The following is a 17,062-nucleotide window of genomic DNA, read 5'->3' as shown; positions in this document are numbered from 1 at the left end:
CAGGTAGTATGAGGCTTCCAGCTTTGTTCTTACTGCTCAGGATTGCTTTAGTTATTTGGCATCGTTTGCGGTTTTATGTGAATTTTAGGATTGCTTTTTCTATTTCTGTGAAGAATGTCATTGGTATTTTGTTAGGGATTGCATGGAATCTATAGATCGTTGTTGGGTAGTATAGACATTTTAGCAATGTTAGATCTTCCAATCCATGTTCATATGATATCTTTCCATTTTTTGTGTGTCCCCTTCCATTTTTTTCATCAGTGTTTTGTAGTTTTTCTTGTAGAGATCTTGCAATTATTTGGTTAAATTTATTCCCAGGTATTTTAAGTTTTTTGTAGCTATTGTAAAGGGGATTCCTTTTTTTAGTTTTTTTTTTTTTAGATCGTTCACTGTTAGCATGTGTAAATGCTACTGATTTTTGTATGTTGATTTTGTATCCTGCAACTTTACTGAGGTGTTTTTGTTGTTGTTGTTGTTGTTGTTTTTGTTGTTTTTGAGACAGAGTCTCCTTCTGTCACCCAGGCTGGAGTTCAGTGGCATGATCTCAGCTCACTGCAACCTTTGTCCCCCAGACTCAAGTGATCCGTTTACCTCAGCCACCCAAGTAGCTGGGACTACAGGTGCCCGCCACCACACCCAGCTAATTTTTGCATTTTTAGTAGAGATGAGATTTTACCATGTTGCCTAGGTTTGTCTCAAACTCCTGAGCTCAAGCTATCTGCCCGTCTCAGCCTCCCAAAGTGCTGGGATTGCAGGCATGAGCCACTGCACCCAGCCATCTTTACTAAATTTGTTTATCAGTTCTTTTATTTTTATTTTTGAGATGGAGTCTTGCTCTGTCACCTAGGCTGGAGTGCAGTGGCGCAATCTTGGCTCACTGCAACCTCCGCCTCCTGGGTTCAAGCGATTCTCCTGCCTCAGCCTCCAATGGGATTACAGATGCCTGCCATCACGCCCAGCTAATTTTTTGTATTTTTAGTAGAGATGGGGTTTCGCTATATTGGCCAGACTGATATCAAACTCCTGACCTCAGGTGATCTGCCCACCTTGGCCTTCCAAAGTGCTGGGATTACAGGCGTGAGCCACCGCGCCCGGCCAGGCCTGTAGTTTTAATTGTATTTTTTTCTGGTTTTGGTATCAGGATAATGCTGGCCTCATAGAATGAGTTTTGTGGAAGTATTCTCTCCTCTTCAGTTTTTTGAGTTAAGGTAGAATTGTTGTTTTAATGTTTGGTAGAATTCAGCAGTGAATCCATCAGGTTCTGGGCATTTATTTGATGGGAGACTTCTTATTACTGCTTCAGTCTCGTTACTTCTTGTCTGTTCAGGTTTTCTGTTTCTTCATGGTTCAAGCATGGTAGGTTATATGTGTCCAAGAATTTATCCATTTCTTCCCAGTTTCCAATTTGTTGGTGTATAGTTGTTCATAGTAGTCTCTACCTTTATATTTCTGTGATATCAGTTGTAATGATTCCTTTCTCATGAGATATTTTTAATTTCTAATGTAAACATTTAGCACTTTAAATTTCCCTCTAAGCAAAGCTTTCTTTGCATCCCCCAAGTTTTATGTTGCAATTTCATTTTTATTAATGGAAATATTTTCTGCTTTCCTGTGGGATCTCCTCTTTGACCCATGTTTATTTAAAAGTATGTTTAATTTTTATGTGTTAGAGGTATTCCAGTTATCTTTCTGTTGCTGCTTTTTGTTCTATTTGTTGAGACATCATTCTTCTGGTTTCCTTTTGTTCTTTGTCAGTGGTTTCCTTTTGCTCTTTCAGCCTAGTTGATTTAAAGTCTTTGTATGGTAAATACAATGTCAGAGCTTCCTTAGGGATAGTTTTTGTCAGTTTCTCTTTTTTTTCCTGTAAATGGGCCATACTTCCCTTTTCGTTGCATGCCTCATGATTTTTTTTGTTGGAAACTGGAAATTTTGAATATTACAATGTGGTTTACTCTGGAAGTCAAATTTTCCTTCCTCAGTTTGCTTTTGTTGCTTGTTATGAACTACAGTCATCTATTATTTAGTGACTTTTCCCAACTACTTTTTACAAAGATTGTATTCGTTATTGTGCAGTTACTGAGTCTCTGTTCCTTAGCCTCATTAGTAAGCTGAGACTTTCTGATAGAGATTTCCTGACAACTTTGTTTGGAAGGCAGGAGTACAGTGGCACAATCTTGGCTCACTGCAACCTCCACCTCCTGGGTTCAAGCAAGTCTCGTGCCTCAGCCTCCTGGGTAGCTAGGATTACAGGCATGTGCTACCATGCGCGGCTAATTTTTTAAGACGAAGTCTCGCTGTGTCCCCCAGGCTAGAGTGCAGTGGCCCGATCTCAGCTCACTGCAAGCTCCGCCTCTCATGGGTTCACGCCATTCTCCTGCCTCAGCCTCCCGAGTAGCTGGGACTACTGGCGCCCGCCAACACGCCCGGCTAATTTTTTGTGTTTTTAGTAGAAACGGGGTTTCACCGTGTTAGCCAAGATGGTCTCGATCTCCTGACCTCGTGATCCGCCCGTCTCGGCCTCCCAAAGTGCTGGGATTACAGGCATGAGCCACTGCACCCAGCCAGCGCAGCTAATTTTTGTATTTTCAGTAGAGACAGGGTTTCGCCATGTTGGCGAGGCTGGTCTCGAACTCCTGACCTCAGATGATCCGCCTGCATCTGGAGTTTCTTAAAGACCTGACTTTAGCAGATTTTTTCTTTGTTAATCACCCCCTTTCTTGTTGTGAGATCTTTATTGGACTCCAGAGTTCCATAAAAGTTGTTCTGACGGTTTTTGCCAGGTTGATGTTTGCTTCAGTGGAGGGACAGATCCTTTTAGCTCCCTATTACTCCATTATCAGTGGTGTCACTCCACCCTCCCTGCACCCTCTTCATGTGTGTGTGCGTGCGTGTATGTGTGTGCACGTGCACACGTGCATGTTCATATTTTTTTTTTGTAAAAAACACATACCATTAAATTTATCATCTTTTTTCCACTGTTTACCTTTAAGCTCTGTTAGACTTGACAAATTTACCATCTTAATCATTTTAAAGTGTACAGTTCAGTGCTATTAAGTATATTCACATTGTTGTGCAACAGATCTCTATAACTTTTTCATCTTGCAACACTTAAACTGTATACCCCTAAACACTAATTCCTCCCCCTAGCCATTGGTCATCACCTTCTACTTTCTTTCTTTTTTTTGAGACAGAGTTTTTGCTCTTGTTGCCCAGGCTGGAGTGCAGTGGAACGATCTTGGCTCACTGCAACCTCCGCCTCCGAGGTTCAAGTGATTCTCCTGCGTCAGCCTCCTGAGTAGCTGGGATTACAGGTGCATGCCACCACGCCCAGCTACTTTTTTGTATTTTTAATAGAGACAGAGTTTCATTATGTTGGCCAGGCTGGTCTCGAACTCATGACCTCAGGTGATCCACCTGCCTCAGCCTCCCAGAGTGCAGGGATTACAGGTATGAGCCACTGCGCCCGACCTCTACTTTCTATTTCTATGATTTTGACACCTTTAGGTACTTTGTAAGAGTGGAATTGTATAGCATTTGTTCTGGCCTTTTTTTCTTAGCGTAATATCTTCCATGTTCATCCATGTTGTAGTATGTGATAGATTTCCTTTTTTTAAGGCTGCATAATAACTGCTGTGTGTACATACCATACTTTCTTTTATTTTTCCTTTTTTTAAATTATACATTTCTGGGATGCATGTGCAGAACGTGCAGATTTGTTACATAGGTATACATGTGCCATAGTGGTTTGCTGCACCCATCAACCCGTCATCTACATTAGGTATTTCTCCTAATGCTATCCCTCCCCTAGCCCCCTTCCCCCTCACAGGCCCTAGTGTGTGATGTTTCCTTCCCTGTTTTCATGTGTTCTCATTGTTCAACTCTCACTTATGAATGAGAACATGCGGTGTTTGGTTTTCTGTCCTGTGTTAGTTTGCTGAGAATGATGGTTTCCAACTTCATCCATGTCCCTGCAAAGGACATGAATTCATCCTTTTTATGGCTGCAAAGTATTCCATGGTATATGTGTGCCACATTTTCTCTATCCAGTCTATCAGTGATGGGCATTTGGGTTGGTTCCAAGTCTTTGCTATTGTGAACAGTGCCGCAATAAACATACGTGTGCACGTGTCTTTATAGTAGAATGATTTATAATCCTCTGGGTATATACCCAGTGATGAGATTGCTGGGTCAAATGGTATTTCTCGTTCTAGATCCCTGAGGAATCGCCACACTGTCTTCCACAGTGGTTGAACTAATTTACACTCCTACCAACAGTGTAAAAGCATTCCTATTTCTCCACATCCTCTCCAGCATCTGTTGTTTCCTGACTTTTTAATGATCACCATTCTAACTGGCTTGAGATGGTATCTCATTGTGGTTTTGATTTGCATTTCTCTAATGACCAGTGATAATGAGTATTTTTTCATATGTTTGTTGGCTGGATAAATGTCTTCTTTTGAGAAGTGTCTGTTCATATCCTTCACCCACTTTTTGATGGGTTTGTTTGTTTTTTTCAGCCCAGGTGATCTTTTTGTTCCCTTTGTGTGCATTAAGTATGTACCGTTTATCTCTTCATTCACTTAGTAAACAGTTACTGAGAACTTATGCTTCATTGTGTTAGTAGGCTCCCTTAATTTGAAATAAATAATACATATTCCTGCCCTCATGGTAAATTGGAGGCAACAGATTTACTAATCAGCTCTTAAATACCATTTAACAGCTTCAGTAGAGGGATGTACAGGATGCTATGGAGAGCCAAGTAGGAGGCATCTCAATCATGATTAGGAGAGGGAGGGAAGAGTTCTTGTGGAAAGTAAATCTAAAGCTGAATTTTGAAGGGTGAGTAAGTAAAGTAACTCATGAAGTTACTCACTAAATGGACGTTGGGTGAATGAATCAGAATTAGGTGAATCTAGGAGGACATTTGCTGCAAGGATGCAAAGTAGAAGGGCATGAAATGTATGTGGTACATTCAGAGACTCTTGGAGTTGAGTATGGATTAAGTAAAGGGTACATTTGTAGGGGAAGGGTAGGAGCTGGAGTAGGTGTCATTCTATCTTCACCCTTTGGATGAAATCTCATTTTACCCTGTTTTCCCCTCTCCCTGCAGTCTATCCTTCGCTGGAGTCTGATGATGATGACCCTGCTTTGAAATCTCGACCCAAGAAAAAGAAGAATTCAGATGATGCTCCATGGAGTCCTAAAGGTAATCTAGTATTCTGTCTCTTAAACTCTGTAGGGGTGGTCAGGAGAAAATAGACGAGGTAGGAGGGATGTTTAATATCAGAAGACCTGATTCAGTCACTCATTTGTTTATTCAGCAAACATTTGTTGAGTGTCTGCTGTGTGTCAGGCACCGTGTTAAGTTCTGGAGCTAAAATGACTAATAAGACACAGAGTTTATGTAATTAGTCCAATAAAATCCGAGGTAATGGAGCATGTTGCATTTGATATTATGTGGTTTGAGATGAAAGGAAGACCTTGAACAGATTTTAGCAAGCAGTCTGAGGCTTCTGAGAACGTTCTGATACCATCATCCCAGTGCTCTGGTAGTTTTGTTGCCAAGGAGGGAAGTTCTGCTGACTGTTGAGCTCTGTAAGGCCCAAGATTATCACCTATACTGAGAGGCCATCTCTGAGGAGGGAAGAATGACCACTGAGTTGAACATGGAGTTTAGAGGATAATGGAAGAATTTTCTTCATCTCCTTGGCTGGATAGTATTCACACTGAGGATGCATCCTTCAGTTAGTTTTTGCTGCTTAACAGTCTGCCCAAAACTTAGTGGCTTAAAATAACAGTTAATAATTTTTCATGATTCTGTAGGTTGGCTGAGCTGTTCTTCTAGTCTAGGCCAGCTTCCCTGGGGCTGAATAGTCTCAAAAGTTCTCCTTCAGGTGTCTCAGACCTACTTAGATGGCCAAGGCTTCTCTCTACATGGTCTTTAGTCTACCAAGCTTTTCCACAAGGTGGCAGAAAGGTTTCTAGCAGCAAGAGAGGACAAGCCCCAGTGTGCAAGCACTTTTCAAGCCTTTGCTTAAGTCATGTTTACTGTTGTCCCATTGACTAAAACAAGTTACGTGGCCAAACCTTGATCCCATGGTTGGGAAATAGATTGCACCTTTTGAGAGGAGAACTGCAAAGTCACATCGCAAAGTATCATGCATACAAGGATACATGAGCACACTGAGGGCCATTACTGCAACAGTCTGCCATAGAGGTCATTGGGATTTCAGTACCTGTGGTTCCCCAGCAGATAAAGGGCTTGCTCTTCTCACCCTGCCTTATTTAGACTTTTTGGTGTTTGCTTGAGGTCGAGGGGGTGACGTAGGGGTAGCAGGGCATTCCTCAGAAGTGTTATGTTAGTGAGTTAATCAGTAAGTGTTTCTTTTTTAAAAAAAAATTGGGGCCGGGCGTGGTGGCTCACACCTGTAATCCCAGCACTTTGGGAGGCCGAGGCGGGCAGATCACCTGAGGTCAGGACCAGCCTGACCAACATGGTGAAACGTAGTCTCTACTAAAAATACAAAATCAGCCGGGAATGGTGGCGGGCGTCTATAATCCCAGCTAGTTGGGAGGCTGAGGTAGGAAAATTGCTTGAACCCAGGAGGCCAAGGTTGCAGTGAGCTGAGATTGCGCCATTGCACTGCAGCCTGGACAACAAGTGCGAAACTCCGTCTCGGGAAAAAAAAAAAATTTGGCTAGGCGCAATGTAGCTCATGCCTTTAATCCCAACATTTTGGGAGGCTGAGGTGGGTGGATCACTTGAGGTCAGGAGTTTGAGACCAGCCTGGCCAACATGGTAAAACCCCATCTCTACTAAAAATACAAAAATCAGCTGCATGTAGTGGCATACGCGTTTAGTCCCAGCTACTCGAGAGGCTGAGTCATGAGAATTGCTTGAACCTCGGAAAGCGGAGGTTGCAGTGAGCCGAGACCATGCCACTGCACTCCAACCTGAGCAACAGAGCGAGACTCCATCTCCAAAAAAAAAAAAAGAAAAGAAAACTTAGGCCTATTTTTAAATTTTATTTTCTCCTATCATTTCCAGGTTTATTTTTCCTGTCAAAGTAAATTTTTCTGGTTAGCACAGTAGAAAATTTAGAAAATATTGAAAATAAAGGGAATTATGAAGAAGGAACCACCCATGAGTCCACCACCCAGAAGCAACCAATGTTAACATTTTGACATATTTTATAGTCTTTTCCCTATACATTTTTTAATTTTTATGGTTTAAATCACGTGTATACAATTTTTTTTAAATTTTTTTTTGAAACGGAGTCTAGCTCTGTCCCAGGCTAGAGTGCAGTGGTGGGATCTTGGCTCACTGCAATCTCCACCTCCCGGGTTCAAGCTTTTCTCCTGCCTCAGCCTCCCGAGTAGCTGGGATTACAGGCGGGTGCCACCATGCCTGACTAATTTTTGTATTTTTAGCAGAGACGGGGTTTCACCATGTTGGCCAGGCTGGTCTTGAACTCCTGACCTCATGATTTGCCCGCCTCAGCCTCCCAAAGTGCTGGTATTACAGGTATGAGCCACCACGCCCGGCCACATGTATACAATTATGCACCCTACTTTAAAATTTTGTTTGGGCTTTTGATCAAAGTAGTGGGTGTAGCATATCAAAAAGTGTAGAGAAATTAGGCCAGGTGTGCTGGCTCACACCTGTAATCCCAGCACTTTGGGAGGCCGAGGCGGGTGGATCACGAGGTCAGGAGATCGAGACCATCCTGGCTAATACGGTGAAACCCCGTCTCTACTAAAAATACAAAAACTTAGCCGGGCGTGGTGGCAGGCGCCTGTAGTCCCAGCTACTCGGGAGGCTGAGGCAGGAGAATGGCATGAACCTGGGAGGTGGAGCTTGCAGTGAGCCGAGATTGCGCCACTGCACTCCAGCCTGGGCGACAGAGCGGGACTCCATCTCACACACACACAAAAAAAAAGTATAGAGAAATTTAGGAGGAAAAGCAATGTTCTTCTGCCCCTACTTTCCCCACCTTCAATCCTGTTCCCAAGAGACAACCTCATAGTTTTCGTTTCCTGGTAGATGCCTCCAAAACTCAAGAGAAGTATGCCACCCTTTCTTGATTTATGAAGTCTATTTCTCCTTTAACCAACTTATGTCATTTCCTGCTTTTTTTTTTTTTTTTTTTTTTTTTTTTGAGACAGAATCTCACTCTGTGGCCCAGGCCTGGAGTGCAGTGGTGCAATCTTGGCTCACTGCAACCTCCACCTCCTGGATTCAAGCGATTCTCATACCTCAGCCTCCAAAGTAGCTGGGACTATAGGCGCGCATCACTGCACCCGGCTAATTTTTTTGTATTTTTAGTAGAGATGGGGTTTTGCCATGTTGGCTAGGCTGGTCTCGAATTCCTGACCTCAAGTGATCCACCTGCCTCGGCCTCCCAAAGTGCTGCGATTACAGGCCGTCAGTCTCTCTTGATTACCTACTTTGTAAGATACAGTTGTTGGTGACCCTACATCTATAGGGTCCTTTTGTAACCTTCTGTGAACCATTTTTTCTCTTGTGGGAAGTAAATCTAAAGCTGAATTTTGAAGGGTGAGTTAGTAAAGTAACTCATGAAGTTATTCACTAAATGGATGTTGGGTGAATCAATCAGAATTAGGTGAATGTAGGAGAAGGACATTTGCCGCAAGGATGCAAAGTAGAAGGGCATGAAATGTATGTGGTCCATTCAGAGACTCTTGGAGTTGAGTATGGATTAAGTAAAAGGTACATTTGTAGGGGAGGGGTACATTCCCTTTTGTAACCTTCTGTGAACCATAATTTTTTGTTTATGCTATCAAGGTTATTAACATATACATTGTTGTTACTACTCTACATTGACTAGAAATTAACTGTAAATATCGAAAACCAATAGAGATATCTGGTCTTTTAAGTTAATATTATATCATAAGCATGTTCCTATGCCATTGTTTATAAATAATATTTTTAATGGCTACAAGATAACAGTTCCATGGATATACCTAATATATATGTAATTTCTAACATATAGGCTATTTTCAAGTTTTTACAATTAGTACATTTGGAGTGAATATCTTTATATGTAAATGTTTATCTCTGATTATTTACTCAGGATGGATCACCATGAAATCTTAGAGGGGCCAAAGTATGTGAGGTTATACAATGAAAAGTTTCCTTCCTAGCCCTGTTACATAGCCTTCCACTTCCCCACCTGGAGTCAACTAGTGTTATCAGCTTTTTTTTTTTTTTTTTTTTTTTTTTTTTTGAGAAGGAGTCTTGCTGTGTCGCCCAGGCTGGAGTGCAGTGGCGCGATCTCTGCTCACTGCAAGCTCCTCCTCCCAGGTTCACGCCATTCTCCTGCCTCAGCCTCCCGAGTAGCTGGGACTGCAGGCACCTGCCACCACGCCCGGCTAATTTTTTGTACTTTTAGTAGAGATGGGATTTCACCGTGTTAGCCAGGATGGTCTCGATCTCCTGACCTCGTGATCCGCCTGCCTCGGCCTCTCAAAGTGCTGGAATTACAGGCATGAGCCACCGCGCCTGGCCATCAGTTTTTTAATTTATCTTCTCAGAGACAGTTTGCGCATATATAAGCAAATGCATGTATATGTTTGCTTATCCGCCCCCCCCCCCCTTTTTTTTTTTTAACTCAATTGGAAACATATTTTATACATTGTTATGTGCTTTGCTTTTCTCTCTTAAGAATACATCTGGGCTGGGCACGGTGGCTCACGCCTGTAATCCCAACACTTTGGGAGGCCAGGGTGAGCGGATCACGAGGTCAGGAGATCCAGACCATCCTGGCCAACACGGTGAAACCCCGTCTCTACTAAAAATACAAAAATTAGCTGGGCATGGTGGCGCACGCCTGTAGTCCCAGCTACTCAGGAGGCTGAGGCAGGAGAATCGCTTGAACCCAGGAGGTGGAGGTTGCAGTGAGCTGAGATTTTGCCACTGCACTCCAGCCTGGGTGACAGAGCAAGACTTCATCTCAAAAAAAAAAAAAAAATAGTTCTTGATACTTATTGCAGAAGTCTTTTCCAGAAAAGTTGTACCAATTTACACTTCCATCAGCAGTGCTTGTTTATGAAATGTATGCAGGCATTGAACACACCAGTTAGGAGTAGTATTTGATTATGAGTAATGTCTCAAGCATCCTTAGTGAGTGCTTCTTCTCTCAGAGTCACAAGATGGCTACTTCACCTCCAGCATTGGGGTCTGGGCTGCAGTCAGGAAGAAGGAGAAAAGCAAAAGGAAAAAGGGACAGGCATGCTGAGCGCTGAGCATTCCCTCTCCCCAAGGAGTTTTAAGTTCCACATTTTTTACACATCTCTTTGGCTGAAATTGTGTCAGATGGCCAAGACTATCAGCCAGAGATGCCAGGAGATACAGTTTTTATCTAGGCATATTGCTGTCCCACAAAATCAGTGTTTTTGTTAGTAAGCAGGAAAGAAAGAATGACATTTGGTTGAGAATGAGTAGTCTCTACCATGAGGGTTTTTTTGTGTTTTTTTTTGAAACAGTCTCGGTCTGTCACCCAGGCTGGAGTGCAATGGCATGATCTTGGCTCACTGCAACCTCTGCCTCCCAGGTTCAAGCAATTCTCCTGCCTCAGCCTCCCAAGTAGCTGGGATTACAGGCACCTGCCACCACGCTCAGCTAATTTTTTTTGTTGTTTGTTTGTTTGTTTTGTTTGTTTTTTGAGACAGAGTCTCGTTCTGTCACCAGACTGGAGTGCATTGGCGAGATCCCGGCCCACTGCAACCTCCGCCTCCTGGGTTAAAGCAATTCTCCTGCTTCAGCCTCCTGAGTAGCTGGGACTACAGGCATGCACCACCACACCCAGCTAATTTTTTTTTTGTATTTTTAGTAGAGACGGCATTTCACCATGTTGGCCAAGATGGTCTCGATCTCTTGTCCTCGTGATCCGCCCACGTCGGCCTCCCAAAGTGCTGGGATTACAGGCATGAGCCACCGCGCCTGGCCAGTTTTTTGTATTTTTAGTAGAGACAGGGTTTCGCCATGTTGGCCAGGTTGGTCTCGAACTCCTGACCTCAGGTGATCCACCTTGGCCTCCCAAAATGTTGGGATTACAGGTGTGAGCCACCACACCCGGCTTCTACTATGAGTTTTTGATCGTTGGTAATTCATAAGCAAACAACAGTATCTCATTGATTTAATTTACATTTTTTTGATTAAGCATATCCTCTATGTTTTATTAGCATCAGAGTTTCTTCCATTGTAAATTTTGTTTACATCCTTTGCCCACTTATCCATGTGGTTCTTCAAGGTTTTCGAGTTGCCCATTTTATATAGTAAGGGAATAGTCATCCTTTGTTTCATATACACACACACACACACCCCCCCCCCACATTTTATACTTATAATGTGCTTGTACTTCTTCCTCATTCTACATGAAAAATCTGAATATTTCAGTATCAAGTGTTGATCATTTGTTTGCATATTCAGAGTAGATAATGAACACCCTTGTACTTTTTAAGCATAATTTTTAAATATCTAATGTATTGATCTACAAAGAATTGCTTAATATATGGTACTGAGCAGAAGATATAAATTGGTATTCCCCCAAAAAGATAACTGTTGGTGCTAGAATCACATTCCCACTAAACTGAAAATGCTTTCTTTGCCATGTGTACTGACTCATACGTATCATGGGTTGTTTGAGGCACATCCATTTTGTACCATCAAAGTTCTGTCTGCTCTTGTGCTGGTATTTCACTTATTCACTACCTATTTATGACTTAGAAAGACTGCAGACTTTTTTATTTTGAGGCAGAATCTCACTCTGTTGCCCAGGCTGAAGTGTAGTGGTGTGATCTCTGCTCACTACAACCTCCGCCTCCCAGGTTCAAGCGATTCTGCTGCGTCTTCTGCTGCCTCAGCCTCCCAAGAAGCTGGGATTAAAAGCACCCGCCACCACCATGCCTGGCTAATTTTTGTATTTTTAGTAGAGATGGGATTTTACCATGTTGGCTAGGCTGGTCTCAAACTCCTGACCTCAAGTAATTAGCCCACCTCAGCCTCCCAAAGTGCTGGGAATTACAGGTGTGAACTACCACGCCCAGCCAAAAAACTGCAAACTTTTAAAAAGTGGCTTTTAGTTAACTAAAAAGATAGTTCTTTAAAATGAAGAACACCAAGTTTAACCCAATAGGATGAAACTGTAGAGCACAGATGCATCAATTGGTGTTCATGGACCTTTGAATCTCCTATTAATATTCCATTGAAATTTTATGTAAATGCATGCATCTGTGTATGTATATTTCTTTAGTAATTTTTATCACATTTTCAAAGTGAGTTCTTAAAAAAGATGCATTCTGCTAAGGCATTCTACTAAGGGGATTCCCATTAAGATCAGGAATAAGACTAATGTGTCCACTAACACTGCTATTATTTAGTATTGTTCTAGAAGTTCATGCCAGTGTAATTAGAAGTGAAGCAGAAATAAGAACTGTAACTATTAGAAATGAAGAGACCAAATCATGATGTGAGCCATTAGGGTGAGAATCCTGTTCACTTTTGGCTGTCATTGTATCTGTAGCACCTTGCCTAGTGCCTGGCCTGTAGGAGATGGTTAACAAATATTTGATGAGTGAAAGATAAGATATAATTTTATAATCGATATAGAAAATACAGGTATGGGGCTGAGCATGGTGGTTAATGCCTGTAATCCTAGCACTTTGGAAGGGTGAGATGGGAGGGTTGCTTGAGCCTAGGAGTTCAAGACCAGCCTGGGCCACATAGTAAGACTATGTCTCTACAAAAAATAGAAATAAAAATAGAGATATGATATAATTATGTGATATCAGAAAATGAAAGAGAATCACCTAAAAACTGCTAATACTGATAAGAGAATTCAGTAAATTGGGTAAATCATTGGATATATACCAGCTATCCAAAAATCAAGAAGTACCATATTAGTAATAACCATAATGTACTGAGAAAAAGAAATGCTATTGACAATAGCAACAAACATATAAAATATGCAAGAATAACTGTAAGAAGATAGTGTGGAACCGACATGAAGAAATAGAGATTTCCCATGTGCCTGGTGATAAAGACTGAGTGTTGTAAAGAGTCATTTCCTTCCAAATTAATGTGTACATTTAACACTAGCCTAAATCAAAATCCTAATGGAATTTTGTGGGGAATTCATTCTAAAAGTAACTTAAAAAGTAAACAGGTATAATTAGCTTAAAGAATATTGGGATAGAGAAAGTAAATGAAATGTACTATAGTGCTACAATAATCATAAGCACCAGAACAGTCAGTAAATACTTTTCCTTTTAAAAAATTTTTGTTATGAGTTTTCAAACATAAGATAAAATTCAAGAGGTTATTACCATGAACACCTATATATATATATCTGTCACCGAGATTTAATAATGAACATTTTGCTGTATTTGCTTTATTCTTTTTTTCAAGGCATTTTAAGCAAAATCTTACGTGTTATGACATCTCTAGTTTTTTTTGCTGATTTTCTTTCTTTTTTTTTGAGACAGAGTCTTGCTCTTTCACCCAGGCTGGAGTGCAGTGGGATGATCTTGGCTCACTGCAAGCTCCGCCTCCTGGGTTCACACCATTCTCCTGCCTCAGCCTCTCCAGTAGCTGGGACTACAGGCACCTGCCACCACACCCGGCTAAGTTTTTGTATTTTTTAGTAGAGATGGGGTTTCACCATGTTAGCCAGGATCGTCTCGATCTCCTGACCTTGTGATCCACCTACCTCGGCCTCCCAAAGTGCTGGGATTACAGGCGTGAGCCACCACACCCATCCGTTTTTTGCTGATTTTCTAATTGCTCTATCCATTATTGAAAATGTGGTATTGAAGTCTCCAGCTATTATTATTGAATTTATCTATTTTCTCCCATCAGTTTGGTCAGTTTTCACTTCATCTATTTTGAGCCTCTGTTGTAAGGTACACATATGTTTGTAATTATTATACCTTCTTGATGGATTGACCTTTTTATCATTATAAAATGCTCTTCCTTGTCTTTAGTAATGATTTTTGTCTCAAAGTCTGATGTTAGTATAGCCATTGTGGTTTTCATTTGAGTACCACTTTTATTGTTATCTCTTTTTTCATCCATTTATTTTCGACCTGGGTCTTCAAATCTAAACTGTGTGTCTTGTATAGATAGCATATAGTAGGGTCATTTTTAATTCATTCTGCCAACATCTGCCTTTCAGTTGGAGGGTTCTAATAGCTGCCAAAGTTCGATTCACAATATCCGTTTTGCTATTTGTTTTCTATGTGTCTTATTTTTTGTTCCTCAATTCCTCCATTAGTTACTGCCTTCTTTTGTGTTTAATAGCTATTTTCTAGGACCCCCCCCCTTTTTTTTTGAGACAGAGTGTCACTCTGTCACCCAGGCTGAAATGCAGCAACGTGATCTTGGCTCACTGCAACCTCTGCCTCCTGGGTTCAAGCAATTCTTTTCCTGCCTCAGCCTCCTGAGTAGCTGGGATTACAGGTGCCTGCCATCACGCCTAGCTAATTTTTATATTTTTAGTAGAGATGAGGTTTCACCGTGTTGGCCAGGCTGGTCTTGAACTCCTGTCCTCAGGTGATCTACCCATCTTGGCCTCCCAAATTGCTGGGATTACAGGCATGAGCCACCTTGCCCAGCCCTAGGATCCCATTTTAATTCCTTTTTTTTTTTTTATCTCTATATGTGAGGGTTTTTTTTGTTGTTGTTTTGTTTTGTTTTTTTGAGATGGAGTCTTACTCTGTTGCCTAGGCTGGAGTACAGTGGCGCAATCTCGACTCACTGCAACCTCCACCTCCCAGGTTCAAGCGATACTCCTGCCTCAGCCTCCCAAGTAGCTGGGAATACAGGCACACGCCACCAAGCCTGGGTGATTTTTGTGTTTTTAGTAGAGGCAGGGTTTCACCATGTTGGCCAAACTGGTCTCAAACTCCTGACCTCAGGTGATCCAGCCGCCTCAGCCTCCCAAAGTGCTGAGATTACGGGCACGAGCCACCGCACCCGGCCAAGTTATTTTCTTAGTGGTTGTCCTGGGGATTAACAACTTAATTTATACCATTCTAATTCACATTATTATCACTTAATTTCTTTCTTTCTTTCTTTTTTTTATTTTTTGAGACAGAGTCTCGCTGTGTCGCCCAGATTGGAGTGCAGTGGCGCGATCTCGGCTCACTGCAAGCTCCGCCTCCCGGGTTCACGCCATTCTCCTGTCTCAGCCTCCCGAGTAGTTGGGACTACAGGCGTCCGCCACCACGCCCGGCTAATTTTTTGTATTTTTAGTAGAGACGAGGTTTCACCGTGTTAGCCAGGATGGTGTCCATCTCCTGACCTCATGATCCGCCCGCCTTGGCCTCCCAAAGTGCTGGGATTACAGGCGTGAGCCACCGCGCCCAGCCTATTATCACTTAATTTCAATACTACACAGAAACTTTGCTGCTATATAGCTCCAATTACCCTTCTCTTTTATGCTATTACTGTCACAAAAAACATCTTTATACATCGTGTTCATGAACATAGGGTTATAGTAATTGCTTTATGTAATTGTCTGTTAATCCAGTTAGAAAAAGTTACAAAAATATGTTGATAATGTCTTTTAAATATACCTATCTAGTTACCTTTACCAGTGCTGTTTATTTCTTCATGCAGACTCAATTGTCTAGTGTCCTTTGGTTTCAGCCTGAAGGTTTCCCTTTAACATGCCCTTTTTTTTTTTGAGACAGAGTCTCACGCTGTCGCCTGGGCTGGAGTGCAATAGCATGATCTCGGCTGATTATAACCTCTGCCTCCCGGGTTCAAGCTGGGACTATAGGCTCCTGCCACCACGCCCGGCTAATTTTTTGTATTTTTAGTAGAGACGGGGTTTCACTGTGTTAGCCAGGATGGTCTCGATCTCCTGACCTCGTGATCCGCTCACCTTGGCCTCCCAAAGTGCTGAGATTACAGGCGTGAGCCACAGCGCCCGGCCAACATTTATTTCTTAATATCATCTAGTACCATGTACTTATTCAAATTTCCCCCAGTTGCACCAAAAATATCTTTTGTAATTGGCTTACTTAAACCAGAGTCCATTCAAGGATTACACAATGCATTTGGTTATTATAAGCTCTTAGTCTTGTTCATTATTTAAAATTTGTTAATATGACAATTTTATTTTATTTTTTGAGACAGAGTCTCACTCTGTCACCCAGGCTGGAGTGCAGTGGCGTGATCTCAGCTCACTGCAATCTCCGCCCTCGGGGTTCAAGTGATTCTCCTGCCTAAGCTTCCCAAGTAGCTGGGATTACAGGCACGTGCCACCACACCTGGCTAATTTTTTTGTATTTTTAGTAGAGACGGGGTTTCACCATGTTGGCCAGCCTGGTCTCAAACTCCTGACTTCAGGTGATCTGCTCACCTCGGCCTCCCAAAGTGTATTATGACAATTTTATTTTTATTTTATTTATTTTTTGAGACGGAGTTTCTCTCTTGTTGTCCAGGCTGGAGTGCAATGGCACGATCTTGGCTCACCACAGCCTCTGCCTCCTGGGTTCAAGCGATTCTCCTCCCTCAGCCTCCTGAGTAGCTGGGATTACAGGCATACACCACCATGCCCAGCTAATTTTTTGTATTTTTAGTAGAGACAGGGTTTCTCCATGTTGGTCAGACTGGTCTCGAACTCCTGACCTCAGGTGATCCACCCGCCTCAGCCTCTCAAAGTGCTGAGATTACAGGCGTGAGCCACCGTGCCTGGCCGACAATTTTTAAACATATGTAAAAGTAGAAGGGATAGCACATGAATACCCATAGTCTTAATACCCAGATTCTATAGTTGTAACGTTTTGCTGTAGTTGCTTGATTCCTCTTATCTGTATCTATCTGGCTATCTATAGTTTTTGCTGAGCCACTTCAAAGTCATCATAACATATTTTACCCTTTAATAATTTAGTATCTCCTGAGAATAAGGACATCTGGCCAGGTGCAATAGTTCACGCCTATAATCCCAGCACTTTGGGACACCGAGGCGGGTGGATCATTTGAGGTCAGGAGTTTAAGACCAGCCTGGCCAACATGGTGAAACCCCGTCTCTAC

The 17,062-nt window shown here is 42.2% G+C and overlaps 1 protein-coding gene across 7 annotated transcripts in view; it reads left to right on the top strand.

Moving 5' to 3' along the window:
- Positions 1-17,062, top strand: part of PHF8 (PHD finger protein 8) — a 103,182-nt gene that overhangs the window by 74,885 nt on the left and 11,235 nt on the right. For all 7 annotated transcript variants that reach the window (XM_054471290.1, XM_063660517.1, XM_063660514.1 and 4 more), the window contains one exon: positions 5,111-5,206. In XM_054471290.1, coding sequence (XP_054327265.1) covers positions 5,111-5,206 — 96 coding nt within the window. The remainder of the gene's footprint in view (positions 1-5,110; positions 5,207-17,062) is intronic.

Source organism: Pongo pygmaeus, chromosome X, assembly GCF_028885625.2.
Source record: "Pongo pygmaeus isolate AG05252 chromosome X, NHGRI_mPonPyg2-v2.0_pri, whole genome shotgun sequence".
NCBI classification, from domain to species: domain Eukaryota; kingdom Metazoa; phylum Chordata; class Mammalia; order Primates; family Hominidae; genus Pongo; species Pongo pygmaeus.
The sequence above is the reverse complement of the archived record's forward strand: the minus strand, read 5'-3'. Positions and strand labels throughout refer to the sequence as shown.